This window comes from Lissotriton vulgaris, chromosome 11, assembly GCF_964263255.1.
Source record: "Lissotriton vulgaris chromosome 11, aLisVul1.2, whole genome shotgun sequence".
Taxonomy (NCBI): domain Eukaryota; kingdom Metazoa; phylum Chordata; class Amphibia; order Caudata; family Salamandridae; genus Lissotriton; species Lissotriton vulgaris.
The window spans coordinates 277,797,698-277,817,994 of record NC_141699.1 but is presented as its reverse complement, the minus strand read 5'-3'; the positions used below and the strand labels follow the sequence as shown (position 1 = coordinate 277,817,994).

General features: G+C 44.6%; 1 protein-coding gene across 1 annotated transcript in view; it reads right to left on the bottom strand.

Annotated features, from left to right (window-relative positions):
- The window catches only part of DTX1 (deltex E3 ubiquitin ligase 1), a 448,016-nt gene that overhangs the window by 62,372 nt on the left and 365,347 nt on the right, over positions 1-20,297 (bottom strand). Inside the window, exons 6-7 of the mRNA XM_086943241.1 lie at positions 16,067-16,128; positions 15,178-15,336 (exon numbers count right to left, since the gene is read on the bottom strand). Coding sequence (XP_086799367.1) covers positions 15,178-15,336; positions 16,067-16,128 — 221 coding nt within the window. The remainder of the gene's footprint in view (positions 1-15,177; positions 15,337-16,066; positions 16,129-20,297) is intronic.

The window sequence follows — 20,297 nt, the reverse complement described above, 5'->3', positions numbered from 1 at the left end:
TGGTATAGAGTGGAGTATGCATGGTGAGATAGCACACTGTCATTACAGACAAAACATTTTCAATTTAAATGACCCATCTGCAGACGTACAGTTTTACTTACAAAACTATATGGCACACAAATGATAAAGTGATAATGTATGGAAATCAGAGTAACCTAGTATATTGCTTTGTTTTGATCGTATTAAAAATATTGTTTCCACAACACTTCAGAGTTGCAAAAAATGTGATTCAATCGGGCTTTCCTAATTCTGATATGTTCTGAAATATAACATCTAACATTTGACCTCTTGTCTTTGCACATCAAATGTAATAAGATAAAAACAAAATGTAAAGGCCTGTTTGTTGCTCATTCACTTTTGAACTTCAGCATGGTCATTTTGGAGAGGGGGAGGAGGTGCTTGGCACCCCACACTTCCCTACTTTCAGCGCCTATTGCGTGGGTCTGAAATTGAAGAAGAGGATTGCTTAAGTTATGCTATTAGTAAACAGTGCGGGCCTAAATAACCAAGCTCGTAAATAGAACATTGTTCTTTACAGGCATGCGAGATTGATATACTGGCAGAGATGGGTAGAATCAGTCAAGCAGAAAGATAGGAGGCAGGAAACCTTTTCAGTTGTTGAAGAACACAAGGATTAAATCAGGGAGGTGGTAAACAGGCTATGGTCAACATGCGGGGCAAAGACCTGCTGGACAGCTTAAACCAAATAAAGACAGAAAATAGAAAGCAAGCAAATGTGAGTTTAAAAACACCAATCCAATGGTAAGCAATGGGTGGAATGCATTCCCAGGAAAGCTTTTGGCATGTCCCCAATAAGTCTTTACCACCAGACAGCTGGTAGGCTTCGACCTAAAAATAAATAAAAAACTCCCTTTAGAGCAGGATAATCTCTGATCCATTTGTTAAGTAGAGTGAGCTTGTGATTGCCTCTGGGCGAGTGAAGGCTCACCAACAAGATAGAGGGCTGTTTGGTTGAAACGTTTTCTTTTAAATTATGAGTGTGTCCTTCTATATTTCTTCTTGGCGCCCTAATTTCGATGCTGAGATTGTATCAGATACAGCAGAATGTATAGAATACTGGCACTAACTATTGCTGATTCCTTCCATTTTTTATATTTAATTGAAGAATTTTATATGGATCAAAATGTGCATATTAAAGTATAGAAGACCCCAAATTTCCATATAGCAAAAAAAAATGCACGATCTATCATTTAATTTGAACAGCTCAAATTACAGTGTTCTTCAAATATTAATAAAGGTCTCAGCAAAAGGATAGAAATGTGACAAATAAATTGACCTAAAATTTACAGCTGGTTTACAGCTGTGGAAGAAAATAACGATCTACGTAAAGAAGTGATTGTAAACCAAATGCTAATTCCATTTTACTACGCCCTTTGTAGCCCCCTAGGGAGTCGAAATTCCGCCCCCACACGCAAATGATCTCTTACTACGTTTTTATTTTTATCAACCAACAATATTATTAAACTAATTTATTACGCAAAGCTTATCATTAACAATTATTAATGTTATTAAACAAAAAATAATGGGAAACAATTTAAGAAAGCTTGAGTGTAATTTTCGTTCAAGATCAAATCAATATTATTTTGATCCGTTGTCGCGGGCCCCTAAAAGGAGTGAGGCCCATAGGCCGGTGCCTACTTTGCCTATTTGGTATCTGGAACTGCTACCAAGTGGCAAGATATCGATCTATAGCCGCTTTCTGGTCATGGAGTTGCTTAAAGTCACCCTATATGCTTTGAAAGGTGTGGTTGTCATGTTCTATTTTGACATAGTTCATTTAGTGAGGGTTAGATGTTCCTTTTCCAGCACACTATTGTGAAGGAGGTGGAACACTCCAACTCTTAAGAAATATTGTGCAACTCGTAGGCTCATAACAATCCGACCCATCTATTGAGCTCTACCGGGGACAGGCCAAGCCGAGCTATTGTTAAAGTGGATTACTGATGTTGATAAACAAAATGAAGGGAGGTTGTAAAGTGAATCCTTTCAGCTACTTCATCCAAGCAAGAAAGTTTCATCCAACATACAAATATAGGCACCATGATTGGCATCTCGGTGCCGGCATGCCCAACAATCTAATTTGTGCGGTAGCCAATCAATCCTCAACAATTTGTGCTGTGACCAATAAATCCTTAACCAAATTTTGCAATTGAGTGTAAATTGTTGGCATATTGACTCTTGATTCTAAACTGACATCCGATATTTGCCCCAAACACGTTTAAGAGTGAGAATATTTACAGGGTCTGACTGGGGCAGAAAATAGGCCCACACCCCACAATAAAAGTGCCCTGGATTAGGGAATTAGTATTCTAAAAAGGTGCCCTTGTTTGCAAATTCGGGCAGTTTTAAACTAGTAAAGACATGCTTGCTTTGCAAAGTATGGAAAACTGCATGGATTTGTGCTTGCTGAAGGGAATGTTTGTTTTGCTCTCAAGGAAATCAACAGTAAACAAGCATTTACAATGCAATGGTTTTGCCTTTGTTAAAGTTAGAGCTATTGGCATTGCTCTTGACATTATTTTTATTTGTTTTTTTTTTAACATAAATAAATGGCATTGTCATTTACAATAGCAGGGCAGGGCACAGGGAAGGGGGGCGAAGAGAGACGAAGGAGAGCTGCGGGCTCAGGGAAGGGGGGGCGAGGAGAGACGAAGGAGAGCTGCGGGCTCTTGTTGTAATGCTTGCATGGATGAGTTGGTGGATGCATGGATGGGTGCATGCATGGATGGGTGTATGGATAGATGCATGGATAGGTGGATGGGTGGATGGATAGATGCATATATACAGCCAAGTACTCAACAATTTATGCAATCCACCAACCCATCCAACCAACAACACATCCTTGCATCCACCCATACATCCATGCATCATGCATACATCCATCCATCATGCATCGATCCATCCACCCACTGCGTCCCACTCCGACCCCTCTAAATATAACTAATTTTTTCTGTATACAATGCGACGGTTTCGCCTTTGTAAAAGTTAGAGCTATTGGCATTGTAAATGACAAATTTTGTATTTATGTGTTGGTTTTGAAAACAGATAAATAAATGGCATTGTCATTTACAATGCTAATAGCTTAATCTCTCACAAATGTGAGACCTATTGCATTTGCACACACACACAGAGCACAAACACACACACAGAGCACAAACACACACACAGAGCCACACACACACAGAGCCACCCACAGTCATTCACATAGAGCCACCTACACACACAGAGCCACCTACACACAGCCACCCTCACACACACAGAGCCACCTACACAGAGCCACCCTCACACATACAGAGTGGGGGGGACGGACACCTGCACAACGAAGAAGAGCGGGGGTGGGGACGGACACCAGCACAACCAGGAAGAGCGGGGGTGGGCGGACACCAGCACAACCAGGAAGGGCGAAGGGGGGGACGGACACCAGCACAACCAGGAAGAGCGGGGGTGGGGGGGACGGACAGCAGCACAACCAGGAAGAGCGGGGGTGGGGGGGACGGACACCAGCACAACTAGGAAGAGCGGGGGTGGGGGGTGATGGACAGCAGCACAACCAGGAAGAGCGTCGGTGGGGACGGACACAAGCACAACTAGGAAGTGCGGGGGTGGGGGGGGGACGGACACCAGCACAACCAGGAAGAGCAGGGGTGGGGGGTAACGGACACCAACAACGAAGAAGAGCGGGGGTGGGGTCTCGCCTTTGAAAAAGTTAGAGCTAATGGCATTGTAAATGACAACATTTTTTTATTTATGTGTTGGTTTTGAAAATAGATAAATAAATGGCACTGTCATTTAGAATGCCAATAGCTTAATCTCTCGCAAATGCCACACACAAACACACAGACCCACACACATACATACCTACAGAGCCACACGCAGAGCCACACACACACACACAGAGCCTGAGGGCAGAGGGTTGAGAGCTGAGGGCACAGGGTTGAGGGCTGAGGGCACAGGGGTGGGAGTGGAGGGCACAGGGGTGGGAGCGGAGGGCACATGGGTGGGAGCGGAGGGCACAGGGGTAAAGAGCTGAGGGCACAGGGGTAAAGAGCTGAGGGCACAGCGGTAAAGAGCTGAGGGCACAGGGTGCTGGTGCTCAGAACCGGTGAGACCTGGTCCACTTAAAGCCCTGCTTACCCCCCTATGTTCATGGGATATGTAGTCTGTGTTGTTTTTTCTTTATTATGTTCTTTAAAGGCTGGTGATTTAAGAAAGTAATGCATATTCCACGCCTACTTGTCCTTAATAGAACTGAAACTTTCCTTATCATTAGCTAGGAAATTTCTCATTCTTCACAAATGTTTAAAAATCCATGATTAAAAAATCGCACAACTGTATTTCATATTGTATTCAAATAATAGAACAAAGTAATAAATCATGGATTCTTAACAACATTTCTTTACATAATAAATGAAGGCATGATTCAATGCAATCGTAAGTAGAGTGCATAATAATGCAAAAGAAAAGTGAAGCAGTGCAAAGTGATCATGTGTCAAAAAATGTACAGCAGCATATATGTAAGTAATATCTAATTCTCAAATATGTAACAAGTGGTTACCATTCATGGCGTATTCTGGTCGAAGCTAATCCTGCCCTCATAAAAATAAATATTATCTTGTTTTGATGACTACATCAACATCGCCCAAGTGGGCGTAGCGCAAAATTACGAGCTGCAATCAACTCTGGTAATAAAATTCATAACATTATACGTGTATACATAGTGATTATTCACAAGTTAATTATGAACGATAATAGGGTGAAATACTGTATGTCTGTCACTAGCTAGTTTGCATCAAACTGCAGTACTTACTCCCAGAAACGGCCCTCTACCGCCTCCAGCTCCAGACCAGGCATTTATATACCGGAGGTCTCAGCTTTTTGGATCAACAGAACCAGGATAGCAGTGCAAAAGTGTCCGTCAGCTCAGCAATCTCCAGCAGCGCGCAGCTTCCGCGTTTCGATTTGAAAGATTCCCATACCGACCGGAAACAAACCCTAGTGGGCAAATGTTCTGGGGCTGCTGCGCAAGGCGTGGGATCTCACCCCGGCCTGAGGCAGGGTAATGCGCTCGGCCTGCAAAAGAGGGCAGCGCGAGGAACACGGATGAGTCTAGCATTTCATGAATTCTTGACGCTGCCAGGCGGGGCAAAGGGGATAAGGGTATTCTTAGTTTATCCTCCGTCCACGTGTCTCCCAGACATCCCTCGCCTCGCGCTAGGGTTGCAGGCGAACACACGTGTGCCCTGCTTGGATAAGTATAAAAGTCCGAGAGCCCATCTGTACTGCATGAATCCCACCCCACAATTTAGGTTTTGATCTCACACACTCCACGTTGCTATACTACAGACTGTGCAGCAGGGATAGGTAAGTAAACACCGCGTGGGGGAGGCATGTTTAGTTAATTGCTCACGGACATGTTGTAGCTGTAAAAAAGACACGCCTTCATCCCCGCCCCCAACTTCTTCACTGACAGCTGCTGCACCCCTCGCCGCGCTGCCATGGTGATCCCATCGATGTTCTTTAAATACCCTGAGCATTCTACCCGTAGACATATGGGGTTTGTAGTTCTTTCTGTGGGTTTCTAGTTAGATGGTTCTTGGATGGGACTACAAATCCCTGCAGCTATTGTAAATTCTTAGAATGACAGGCGAAGACGTGTATTGTTCCGTCATAAAAATATACAGTGATTCGGAAGCTCCACGGTTTTAAACCAGTGACTGTTCCTTTGCAGTTGTATTTTTGTCCCTAACGACAGTTTCAGGGGTCGGCAGAGCACTCACCCGTGGTCGGCATGGAAGAGGAGCGGGAGAGGGGGCGGGAAAGGCGACCACGCCCACGCGAGCAGGAAGGCGGGTGCCGGCTCAATGCCGGACCAGATTCGGGGGCATTCCCGAGGGCTTTTGGCTGACGTAGCGTGACGTCGCCAAAAGCCAAAAATTCTCGGGAACGCCCCCGAATCTGGTCCGGGATTGACGGACAGAGCCGTCTCCCAATGGCTAGCCTCCATTTATGGAGCTAGCCAATGGGAGAGTGGGGACTGCCCAGTCCCCACACACAGAAATCATTAAGTTTTTCCTAGCGCATGCGTACTTCGTACGCATTGGCTAGGCAAAACCTAAAAAGGGGGCCAGTAGACCATAAAATAAGCCCACAACCAGCCCATAACACTTAGTTTACACCCATCACTGTTCCTATGCCTAGCCCTAGCCTTGGCCTTAATACTCATGCTAACCCAAAAGCAAAGCCCACCCTGTGCGCTGACCCCAAAACTAATGCTAACAGTAAACCACGCCCCAAATTCAACCCTTAACCCTAAACATCACACAAGCCGTGAGCATAACAGTCACAATTTGCTACGTGTAACTGCAGCCCTGAACTTAATATATTGCCAATTCTAAAACTAATAAAGATTTGTTCCCTATGACTAATGCTAAACATAAGACCAGAACCTAAGTATAATGCTGTGTTAAATGTTGGTAATTCTGATGAAGAAGGTGACTTAAACTACCTACAGAGAATAAATGTAAGGAGGGTCAACATAGGGCTATATTTAATGACCAAAAACCACTCATGCCCTAAGAGAAACCGTCAATAAACAAGGAGTGGCCTGGTCAGAAACCTGTAAGTGTGCCGCAACTGAACTAGTGCCCCAAAACCATTAGTAGCACTAGAAGTGATAACCCGGGTCTGTTAGGAAAATTCCCATTAGCCCACCCATGTGGTGGAATATCGTCATGTGGGAGATGTCACCAATCCAAATCTCAAGCAGTGCACCTAGTCATGGTGCAGAGATGGATTACCATGGTGTAAATACAGACCACTGGGCTTCACTGGTGATGCTAATGGGGTGCAGTGCGAAAAAAACTAAAGTGAAAAACGTGAAGGTAAAATTAACTCCAAGGGCCAAAATTAATTTTAATCAGTATGAAAATAGTTTGAAATAATAACTATATGTGGGCAAAGTGAGTGAAGGTCGACATGTTTCAGCTATACTGACAATTGGTCTTAGCTTTCTTCAGGACCATTAAGGAAACTGCGACTGCAAATCAAAGAAATTAAAGAATATAGTGATGCACGCTGATGTACATTGGATTGGTCCTACCAGTTCCTCTGGGCCCAGATGAATACTGTAGGAAGTCCAGAACTTTATGTATCTCCTAAGGAAGAGACATAAGCGTGAATCAGAAACCATGTAGTGCACAACAGATTTCAGGAAGACAAGCACAAGATGCTAGGCACACAAACAGGGCGATGGAGATTATCTCTCCCCGCTAATTATACAGCTATGTTACGATCAGTGTATAAAAATCACATAAATGGGAATAGATGTAGTAACTTACCCAGCATTATGTGGGAGTACGCCTCACCTCACCCGGAACCCACTCGGGAAAAAGGGAGGCCCCGCTCTAGTTAAGGAGGGAAATGGACAGGAAAGTACCTTTGAAAAATAGCAAAGGGACTAAAAACCATAATAGCTACCATTTCCAAAATTAGTCTTAACAAAACCTAGCTTTTAACAGAAAAAAGACTCAACCAAATACAAGAAAAATGACTAAGAGACTCTGCAAAGGATTAATTCACCAAAGTTGGAGGGCAAGGCCACCCCTAGGAGGACTGTGTTTAGCGCTAAAAATTTGACTAGAATAGGCACTGACGCTATCAGTAACCCAGTGTTGGGCAAATGGCTAAAGACTTAAGGTAGGTTGAGCCACTCCTTAGGGGCTCTCGTGCTAGTACTGGAATGACTCGCCCTCTAGAAATGACAAATTAGAAGGTTTAGTACCCTACCTGTCCGTCGGTACCTCGATGCCGGCGTCCGAGAAGGAACGGAGGTACCGACGTGTAGCGCGCATGTGTATTTATACCCTGTTTGATTGGTAACTATCTGCAGCTGTTTCTATTTGCTAGCGCGTCCGCTTCGTTAAAGGGATGCCCGCGCTATAGAGCGCATGCGCTAAGCATCCTGTAGTGCGACGCGTGAGTAATGAACTGAGAGCACACATGGTACGCAAACACTGGACGATTCTGAATAGTACTGGGGCTAACCTTCCATTACCATTGTTCTCATTTAAAAGGGCACCTAGTCTTCGAGACACTCTTGTCCATACAAGACCCAGGACTACCAAGACTGACGGCTCAACAACCCTATGGAACCTTCCTCCAGTTTCTGGCCACTACCCTTGTGGGTCATGTAGTGTCTGCCCCCAGACTGAGAAAACCACTACAGTTGACATAGGGACTGGGAGGACATGGTTGCTCAAGAAGCATACTAATTGTAACACCGACAACGCTATCTATATGATAACGTGTCCCTGTTCCCTTAGATATGTTGGCTATACCACCCGCAAGATTAAAATAAGAATAGGGGAGCACAAAAGCACCATTAGGTGTCGCAAACAGGCTACCAAATTAACAAACCACTTTTTGGAGCGAGGACACACTGCTGATGAAATGAAATGGGTCATTTTAGAACGGCCATTCATTCCGTCTCACATTAGTGACGTGGCCAAATTTCTTTTTAAGAAGGAGCAGAAATGGATTTTTCAATTGAAAAGTCATATGCAAGGTTTGAATGATGACATACCGTGGACATCGCTGTAATCCAACTAGTCCAGAGATTGCGTCATCTGTCTTCTACTCTGACTTACCCTGTAACCATTTTTGTGGCCATTTAAGATTCCATCTCAGACCATATTTAGTCAATGTGCGCCTGAATCATTATTCCACACATGTAACTGCCTATTCAAAAATATATATAGTCCAAGTTTCAAGACTTAAAGTCATTAGGAGTACAGTTATGCACAGTTACTTTCACTATGGCCCAATCTATACATAAATATTTACTTTTTATAGATTAGGGATTAAAAATGAACACATATGATCCCCTTAGATCCATCATGAATTATTGTGCCTTTGATATTTTTGTCAACAGTAATGCTCCCGTTCACTTTGTGGTGTTACACATCGGCAGTACAACCGCCATAAGATGTGTTTTAACTTCGGCGCATGCGCAGTACACTCTGGCGCATGCGCGGAATGACGCACATGGCTCAGAGCCCGCGCATGCGCGTTGCGGCCGCAGCGCCGTGCGCATGTGTGCTCTCAGTTCATTACTCACGCGTCGCACTACAGGATGCTTAGCGCATGCGCTCTATAGCGCGGGCATCCCTTTAACGAAGCGGACGCGCTAGCAAATAGAAACAGCTGCAGATAGTTACCAATCAAATGATTGATTTGATTTGATTGTGGGTTTTATAGAGCGCACAGCTACCCTAGGGCATCCCGGCGCTGGTGACTATCATCCTGGAGAGTGGTCAATCAAGGGGGGTAGTGCTCAGGGGAAGAGGAGGGTCTTCAGTTTTTTCCTAAATCTGAGGTGGTTTTGTTCTTGCCTCAGGGAGAGTGGGAGGGCATTCCACAGTCTCGGAGCATTGTACGAGAACAAGCGACCACCTGTTCTGGCCTTCCTAATTCTGGGGACTTTTGCAAGGGAAAGGGAGTTAGATCTGAGTTGTCTAATTGATTGTTGAAGGGACACAAGAGGTCTGAGAATAGGGGGGCCTTCGTTGTGCAGTATTTTATGTGCGATGCACAGGGTCTTAAAGTTGACCCGTTCTTTGACTGGCAGCCAGTGCAAATTTCTAAGGGCCGGCTTGGCAGAGGTCCTTGCTGCAGTTCCTGTGAGTATTCTTGCCGCCGCGTTTTGTGCACATTGGAGTCTATGGAGTACAGAGACTGGGGCCCCCAGATATAGGACATTCCCGTAGTCCAGTCTGGAGTTCACCAGCCCCTGCATCAAGAGCTTCCTGGATTGAGGGGGGAGTAGATGGAGCATCTTTCGTGCCATCTTCATAAGGCCGAAGCACGTTCCCGTAGTTTTCCTCGCTTGTGTTTTGAAGCTGAGGTCCTGGTCCAACCATATCCCCAGGCTTTTTACTTCGGATTTTGGGGATGGAGGGGATCCCATGCATGGTGGCCAGGGAAGGGGGGTGGGTATTTTGTTAGGGTTTCCCAGAAGAAGTATTTCAGATTTTTCCCCATTCAGTTTTAACCGGGATTCGCACATCCATTGGTGCACTTTTTCCAGGCAGCTGGACAGATTGGAGAGGGCGTTGTCTGGTTGGTTGAGGGACACGATGAGCTGGGTGTCATCGGCGTACATTATTGATTTGATCCCAAAAGGTTTAACAACATCCTCGAGAGGAGCCATGTACACATTAAAAAGTGTGGCGCTCAGGGAGGATCCCTGAGGCACCCCACACTTGAGTGCATGAGCCCTGGAGATGGAATGTCCGTCAGTCACTTGAAAAGACCTGTCCTCCAAGAAGGATGAAATCCAGGCCAAGGCGGAATCTGCCACTCCCAGCAGACCGAGACGATGAACAAGGGTTGCGTGGTCCACCGTGTCGAAGGCGGCACTCAGGTCGAGGAGGATCACTGCCACTGATCCTCCTACGTCCAGTATGCCCCTCGCTTCTTCGACCACGGCTAACAGGGCGGTATCCGTCCCTTGTCCAGGTCTAAAGCCAGTCTGGGTTGGGCGGAGAAGATGATTGGACTCTAAGAACTCAGAAAGGTGTTGATTTGCCACTCTCTCGGCGATTTTGCTAATTGCCGGTAGCAGAGAGATAGGTCTGAAGTTTGATTGGTCAGAAGGGTCAAGGTGTGGTTTTTTTTATAAGAGCCTTTACCGTGGCTTTTTTCCAGTTTGCTGGGACTGTGCCAGTTTCGAAGGAGGCATTGATCAGGTTAGTGAGAGGGGGGGCTATGGTAGAAGCAACTTGTTTAAGTTTACTGATCGGGGCTGGATCAGATGGGGCGCCGCTTTTGACTTTGTGCAAGACGCTAAGAAATGTTTCGATAGTAATTTGAGGGAAAGAAAGCAGCCTTGGGGCATCTTGGGAGGGCGGGAAGAAAGGGTCTCTTAGTGCAGTTGTCGCAGGCGGGAGGGAGTTCAGGATTTTTTCGATTTTTTTTGAGAAAAAATCGGCCACCTGGTTGCATTTTGCGCCATCCAGGTCAGGTGGGGGTGGAGGTTCCTGTATTTTGGAAAGGAGTTTGACTATCCGGTAAGTCTCTTTTGCGGAGTTGGTTGCGGCTAGTATTTGGTCCTCGAAGTAGGAGGCTTGAGCCGTTTTAAGTGCATTTTTGTAGAACCTGATGTGGGCTTTGTAGCCACTTCTGTCTTCTGAGTGCCAGTGCTTTCTCCATTGGCGTTCAAGCCTTTTGCCTTTCCGTCTTAGTTCCCGTAGTTCCTCGGTGAACCACGGTAGTTTGGAGGATTTCCTATTGGTAGGGAGGGCTTTAAGTGGCAGGATTGTGTCGAGAGAGTTAGTGACCCATTTATGTAATTGAGTTTCGGCTTTGGAGGGATCGGGGTCGACTGTGGGCAGAGAGGAGGAAAGCGAGCGTTCCCATAGGGTAGTGTCTAGTTTTTTCCATGGTCGTGACGGGGCCCGGGGGCAGGGAGTATCCGAGATCTTCTTTGGAAGTTGGAATTTGAGAGGGACCAAAAAGTGGTCAGACCAGGGGAGAGGGAGAGGGGTTTGAGCAGAAAGTTTGGAAAGATTAGAGAAGACGGGATCTAGTAGGTGTCCTTTCAGGTGGGTGGGATCGTTGCTGAGCAGTTGTAAATTTAGGGAATTTAGATCAGCTTTCAGTTCTGTGGCCAGTTTGTTGCCTTGATCATCAAAGTGGAGGTTTAGGTCCCCGAGGATGGTGAAATTTGGCGTTCCGCACGCCAGGGAGGTAATGGCATCCATGAGTGAGTTTATAAAGCACCCTACCTGTCCTGGAGGACGGTATATTAGCAGCCCAGTTAGAGTGGTAGATGGCGGCAGGTGTAGAGAGAAAAGGACATTTTCGCAGTCGAGCACAGGACTGTCTTTGAGTTGACAAGCAAGGTTGTCGCGATAGATAATCGCAATGCCCCCGCCCGTGCCCGGCGGTCTGTCAAGGTTTTTGATGTGGTACCCAGGAGGTAGTGCTTGGATAATGTCCGGGTCGGAACTCTCGGACAGCCAAGTTTCTGTTAAAAACAGAACGTCCAAGTCCGACTCTGTTAATAGCAGATTGATTTCGGTATGGTGTTTGGGGAGTGACCTGCAATTCAGCAGGGCCATCTCCAGGCAGGCGGGTTCAGAATGAACTAAGGGGGAGGCCCTGTACGCGCAACTAGGGCATTTATGGGGCTCCTGTTCCGGATTGATAGGTCCGTTACATCTGGTGTTTGACGGTTCTCTGAGTTGGTGCAGAGTTTCTTGTTCGTAAGTGATTCGAGGCAGTTCTGAACCGACCAAGGGTGTGGGCTCTCGGCTCGGGCTGGCGCGGACGGGCGCAGATGGGCTTGCCTTAGGCGCGCCTTCGGCGCGCAATCGTCGCGCCCGCTGCGCTTCCTACCAAGGCACATGTTTTGTGCTGTGAGGATTGGACGTCAGAAGGGGGTGTGGTCACCAGGGGTGGGCGTGTCTATCCTCGCGCCTCGCCCTCGAGAATGGCGATCAGGGTGTCTATCGTTTGCAGCGTGTGTACGCTGTTCAAGGAAGCAAGAGCAAGTGAGTAAGTGAATTTTTTTAAAAAGCAGTTTTTATCACACAGAAAAGATTTTAAAAATGAGCAATCTCGCTCCCGGCTTTCCGCCTCAGGAGTCTCTCAGGAAGTAGTGTCGCGCTTTAACAGCTGCGCGCACTATTTATACTGGTTCAGAGGGGGCGTGGTCACCAGGGGTGGGCGTGTCTATTCTCGCGCCTCGCCCTCGAGAATGGCGATCAGGGTGTCTATCGTTGCAGCGTGTGTACGCTGTTCAAGGAAGCAAGAGCAAGTGAGTAAGTGAATTTTTTTAAAAAGCAGTTTTTATCACACAGAAAAGATTTTAAAAATGAGCAATCTCGCTCCCGGCTTTCCGCCTCAGGAGTCTCTCAGGAAGTAGTGTCGCGCTTTAACAGCTGCGCGCACTATTTATACTGGTTCAGAGGGGGCGTGGTCACCAGGGGTGGGCGTGTCTATCCTCGCGCCTCGCCCTCGAGAATGGCGATCAGGGTGTCTATCATTGCAGCGTGTGTACGCTGTTCAAGGAAGCAAGAGCAAGTGAGTAAGTGAATTTTTTTAAAAAGCAGTTTTTATCACACAGAAAAGATTTTAAAAATGAGCAATCTCGCTCCCGGCTTTCCGCCTCAGGAGTCTCTCAGGAAGTAGTGTCACGCTTTAACAGCTGCGCGCACTATTTATACTGGTTCAGAGGGGGCGTGGTCACCAGGGTCAAACAGGGTATAAATACACATGCGCGCTACACGTCGGTACTTCCGTTCCTTCTCGGACGCCGGCATCGAGGTACCGACGGACAGGTAGGGTACTAAACCTTCTAATTTGTCATTTCTAGAGGGCGAGTCATTCCAGTACTAGCACGAGAGCCCCTAAGGAGTGGCTCAACCTACCTTAAGTCTTTAGCCATTTGCCCAACACTGGGTTACTGATAGCGTCAGTGCCTATTCTAGTCAAATTTTTAGCGCTAAACACAGTCCTCCTAGGGGTGGCCTTGCCCTCCAACTTTGGTGAATTAATCCTTTGCAGAGTCTCTTAGTCATTTTTCTTGTATTTGGTTGAGTCTTTTTTCTGTTAAAAGCTAGGTTTTGTTAAGACTAATTTTGGAAATGGTAGCTATTATGGTTTTTAGTCCCTTTGCTATTTTTCAAAGGTACTTTCCTGTCCATTTCCCTCCTTAACTAGAGCGGGGCCTCCCTTTTTCCCGAGTGGGTTCCGGGTGAGGTGAGGCGTACTCCCACATAATGCTGGGTAAGTTACTACATCTATTCCCATTTATGTGATTTTTATACACTGATCGTAACATAGCTGTATAATTAGCGGGGAGAGATAATCTCCATCGCCCTGTTTGTGTGCCTAGCATCTTGTGCTTGTCTTCCTGAAATCTGTTGTGCACTACATGGTTTCTGATTCACGCTTATGTCTCTTCCTTAGGAGATACATAAAGTTCTGGACTTCCTACAGTATTCATCTGGGCCCAGAGGAACTGGTAGGACCAATCCAATGTACATCAGCGTGCATCACTATATTCTTTAATTTCTTTGATTTGCAGTCGCAGTTTCCTTAATGGTCCTGAAGAAAGCTAAGACCAATTGTCAGTATAGCTGAAACATGTCGACCTTCACTCACTTTGCCCACATATAGTTATTATTTCAAACTATTTTGGCAATATTTTTAATCTTGACCCAAGTGCCATACTGATTAAAATTAATTTTGGCCCTTGGAGTTAATTTTACCTTCACGTTTTTCACTTTAGTTTTTTTCGCACTGCACCCCATTAGCATCACCAGTGAAGCCCAGTGGTCTGTATTTACACCATGGTAATCCATCTCTGCACCATGACTAGGTGCACTGCTTGAGATTTGGATTGGTGACATCTCCCACATGACGATATTCCACCACATGGGTGGGCTGATGGGAATTTTCCTAACAGACCCGGGTTATCACTTCTAGTGCTACTAATGGTTTTGGGGCACTAGTTCAGTTGCGGCACACTTACAGGTTTCTGACCAGGCCACTCCTTGTTTATTGACGACTTAAACTACCTTTCGACTAAAATAATAAAAAAATAAAAGTATTCCAACTTTACATTTTCGGTATTTGTGCCTTTGTGTTTTTGTTTCACATATTATGACAGTACACTCGCTGACACTGGCAGAGGTCGATCCATTAAAGCTAGTCATGTAGAGTTATGTTTCCCAAAGTTTGTGGCCTCTGAAAGGTTGCAGAAACCCATATTCATGCCCGGTCTTCTCCATGAGGAAAGTGGTAGTGTGTAGATGTTGGTGTTCTAGTCTGGCATGTGTTGTGGTGTTGGTTTTCTTGTCTGGCATGTGTGGTGGTGTTGGTGTTCTTGTCTGTTATTGACTAGGTCAAATGACTGCATGTACTCATGGTCACAAGTTCGACTCCCAGCAGACCCTCTCAGCTTATCATCCTTCTGAGAGTGATATGATGAGTACAGTTGAGTTGGTTAACAATAAACAGCTGTTATTTCAGTGTCAAGGACCCTTCTTGTCTTGGTGAACATGAACTTTACAAATACAGGTCATGTGCTACAGCATGGCGCAAAGATAAATCAAAAATGGTAACTAAGTGACCTCCTGGTCTGACTCTTACCTTGTTCCCGTTAGTGTACATGGCTACCAGGCAGAGGAGATGGTACAAGTGCCCACATTTGCCCAACTTGCCCACAAGCTCTGGTTTGATGCCCTTGAGGCTGAGGACACCCTCGTAGCCAGACGCTGTCACTAGTCTCTCCATGCAGATTGTGCAGTCCTGACCGGAGAAAAGAGGGAAAGAAAAAGATGCAGGTTCATCTCAGTCCTCCATTAGTTTCCAATCACCCTATGCCAGACTCTGATCTCTGCCAGCCTGGGCCAGACTTCCACTTTCCACTGGGCTTGTACATGTCAGACAATCAGATCTCTTTCGTTGCCCGTCTGTATCAGACTTTTCATTACCCACTGAACTCTGCACTCAAACCGCCCACTGCTCATTGTCTAACTCCTCCTCACCTTGCTAGACTTACCCCACAATTTTATGTCTGTACACTTTAGATACTTGCCCCACAGAAACTCCATAACATTTCAATGTTCAAACAATCCATCTGACAATGGAAGCTGCACTTCGAACAAACCTTGCCATGTCGGGATTCCACACATTGTCCTCTGGTGATGCCAGAGGTTCACGATCAGAACAGAGTATGTGATCTTACCCTACCCCAGCCTCATTGTCCATATCAGATTTTTCGATCAAGTGACCTTTGTCTATGTCAGATTTCACTGTCCTCCTAGCACTCTTCCACGGTCAGAGTATCGTTCACCTCAACCCATGTCCATGTTAAAGCATCAAACCGTGGTCCAATTTCTGATGGCATTCAAGTCCAATTTTGTGCTTCCGCTAATCGTCCGATCGCCAGATCGATCACTCCCTCCACCATACAGTATATCCTGTTCTAGCATTCATGATTATGCTGGCTGTGGATGGCTGCTGTGTCAATACTTACCTCATCTGGAGGATTCTTCATCTTTTGTATGTATCTCCGCACAACATCCTCCGGATTCTTACCTGAAAGCAGAAATCAGAAGTCAAGGCTTGTGCTGCCGAAGGAACAGTAAATCACAACCCCTATCCCACCAACCTACATCGCCTTCCATAATAAATGATGCATGAGACAATATGCCTGAGTATACCAATATTTGAATGAAACGAACAATGAATTGCCCCTTTGAAAAGAGATCCTTTAACGAAAGCACTGGGCTTTACTGGTGCAGCAGCTCCAATGGAATACCTCAAGGTTCCAACCTCTGCACGAATCATCACTCCCAACACACGTTTAAATAAGTTCAATTCCACTGGATTGATTTTTCATGATCAGATCTTTACTATCTAGCACAAAACCATCAGTAACAAAGGTCCAGTACCTCTATTATTATTATATTATATTATTATTATTGAACCAGGACTGTAGGTATTTTACAGGCGATTCTGGTAGATGAACCCAGATCCATAAAGACTCTCAATATTAAGGAACCGCCATTTGGAAAATCCTTCTGGACTCCATTAGAGCAGAAGGAGATTACAGCTGGTTCAGAAGGAAGTTTAAAGCTGACTTATTACTTGATCCATTGTCTGACTGGTAGTGTCTCATTGTCATTACAGACGGGTGTTTAGACTCTACCTACTAAACTCTATGAGCAGCTTCCAGAAGGATTGCGCATATGATCTATTTCCCTGTTCCGATAATGCACGACTATAATACAACACACACATATACTACCTGCTCAGCATCATTTGTACTTACATAACTCATCAAATCTATAACCATATATTCTATATTCTATAAGCATATTCATGTGCCCCCGGCAGAAAGGATCAGTTGACGATTGACCGCAAGTGCTGAGAGCAGTTTAACATTTGGAGATCGACAAGCCTTATAAAGCTCAATTTGGTAATAAAACTAATATAGCTATTTCGGCTTTGGAGGATATGGGGCCTCAACCAGAAAAAGTGAAAGTACCACCCACCCAGCTTGTGGTTCACCCTCCCCTTTTAAAGGCAGGCGGGAAGGGGCGATGGGATTGCATCACTGAAGCCTGAGCCAGCTCCATTTCCAGACAGTCTCGAATTGGTGACCCATGTGAAAATGGAGGAATGGAGGTTCCAGGATGGAAAATGTTCAAATGTCCATGATATAAAAGGAGAAAACTCCCTGAGTGTAAGGGACAGTTGTATTTTTTTCTGAAGCTACAAAGCAAAAGAGATTGCTGAGCAGACCACCTCAACCTAAGGGCCACTGATGCATCAGATTAACTGTCCTTCTTTCCACTATAATCCTTTTTATTATTTTTGTCAAATTGAAAACACTATCAAGTAGATACATTGGAATACAGGGTGTATCCTGTAAAGGTTACATTATTCTCTTCCTGCATCAAACACATCAGGCTATCTGAAGTCAAGTGTCTCTAGGGGACATAATGTCCTGTACCATTACCAAGAACCATATTATAGCTGTAAAAAAAAAAATTATCGAACGAAAATGTTAGTAAATAATCAGTGTACCAATTCCAATCATTGATGTGTCTATTAGATATGACATTTCGGCCTGGCGTGGTAGCCCCAAGAAAATATCCCTCCACCCTCCAAGAGACAGACATCGAAGCATACGCAGCAGTCGAGGAGGCTCACCACTACCTTTCAGTGAATATATGCCCCACATAAGTTCTCGATATCAGACGCACTTTAATTTCAAAGCTCCCCGCCAGGAAGGAGGATGGTTCTCTTACTATGGTGGACTGACAGCCACTTTCTGTTATCTATATGACCCCTAAGGTTGTTGTTATTGGACATGAATACAGCAGGCCAGAGGGATGATCTTTGTTCAATCAGTGACCATCATCTTTATTAATAATATACCTCTGATACAGCAATCACTCTATGCATGAAACACCAACACGGGGAAGGTGATATCAACGGAATATCAATTTCGTGTTCTTAGGATTGAACACTAAAATAGGGGACTCCTTGGATGGAACACCAAGATGTCCCTTAAGTGTCACGTTAATGGAGATGTTACCTCTTTTAGCTCTTTTGAAGTATTCAACATCTCATTCTTACAGTGAGACTGAACTATGGTGCTAGACCATACTGTCATTGCCTAGTGGGACTATTTGGACTATTCCAAGGACTACAGAATTTATATAGCAGTGCAGAGAGGCAGATCTATAGAAATTATTATGCTTATATCGAGGCCTCTACCGTGATCAGTTACAGCTTTGTCCATTTAAAGACTTTCAGAATGGCTACCTCACAGCGGTGAGGAATGGATCACCCGGATCTTTCTTCTTTTCTCCAACATAACATCCTAGCCACACGTCTCACTCAACCAATATTTCGAAGATGTGCAGTAAAGGATCTGCCACCTGGCAGTGGCTCTGTTAAATATGTCCTGTTTTCAGCTCCCTCTCTGCATTTTTCTGGTCTATCACTGAAACTGCAGAAGAAGCTAGAGGTGAATAAATTCACTGCAAGCCCCATTCACAAATTATTTTGCCGTACACAAAATGGAACTACTCACGTACAACAAACTACAATTCACAAACCTGTGTCTAGAGACCTTCACCGCTCTTATCTTTTCTGTAAGGAGATCTCTGTCCCTGTGGCAGAGATCTTCTCACATGTCTGCACACAAATGAGTAGTAAATGTAAGGGGAACAATGGGAATAGTGGGAAAATGGGGATGGATTACTACTAAATGACATCGTTTAGAGTGGGGTTTGGGAGGGACATGCTAATACAAAAAGAAACACTCACAAAAGAGTAAGACAATTGCAATTCACAAAATTTAATTCGAAGTTACTACAGCCCAAAAGGCATCAAAACTGGGGTAAATGTACTCCAGCTCAGCCTTGGAATAAGTTAAGCACCATGCATGGCCTACCACTGGTACTGCAACACACTTCCATATAAATCAAAGGAGGCAGGGAATTAAAATAACACCCAATAGGAACCAATTTGAAATACATTAAATTAGATCAGCATTTAATATAAACACAAATATATATGATTTTTAAGTGATTGACATAAAAACATATGTACTATATATCATAATTCTTTTTAAATTTAATAATAAACTTTATTTAAACATATATTACACATTTAGGGCCATATGTATCAACATTACGTTTTGCGATTTCTAAATAGCGATTTTTAAGGAATCGCTATTTAGAAATCGCAAAATGGTATGTATGTAGAAAATCGCTTCTTTTTAGCGATTCCTTAAAATTCCTTAATTGCGATTAGTAAATTGCTAATCGCAATTAAGGAATAATTTCCCATTCATTTCTAAGGGCCAGGAGGCTCACTAGGAATGAAGGGAAAACTTGCGATTCGCAAATTGCGAATCGCAAATTGAGAATATTTTCAAGGTTGCATGGGTCTCCAAAGGACACCCTGTTGCACCCCTGAAATCTGCATGGGTGTACATGTGGCGCACATACATGCCCTAAGGGCATGTATGTACGTCACATGGCACTTTGAAAAATGAAAAAATATGCATTTGGAAATGAATTCACAACTTACCACCAACAAGAAGTTGGTGATAATTTGCGAATCCTTAAGGCCAATTTGCTATTTTTTTGGCTTCTTACATTGCATTTAAGGAATCGCAAAATGTGCGATTCCTTAAATGCAATCACAAGATAAGGAATCGCAAATTTTGCGATTCCTTATTTTTCAAGCAGATTCCCTTGATGCATACCATTAGTCCAAATTGCATTCGCAAATGCTGAAATTCTGCAAATTTCGGCGTTTGCGAAGTCAATTTGGCTTGATACATATGGCCCTTAAACATTTGAAAAAATGTAGACATTTTTAGACCGGTTTCCTTATATAACTTTTTAACAAGTTTATTAAGAAGAGATGCCACCGTAGATAGGCAGGGAATCGCAACACAGACATTAGATAGGATAATGATTCCTATATTAGGATACAGGTTCGGGAGGAGGGGGAGGGGGCAGTGTACCGACGGCCTGAACCACACACTCATTTACATTTAGGGTGCAATGACACAGGTGGACACAAGAGACACACTCCAAACACACAATGGCAGGTGATGGGCAACCCTCTGCAAAGGTTTGCGCTATATAAAACTTTATAAAATAAATTAAATTAAATACAAGATGACACTGGGGGTGAGAAAGACAACAGAATGAGACGATGGATGCATGTTGAGAGAC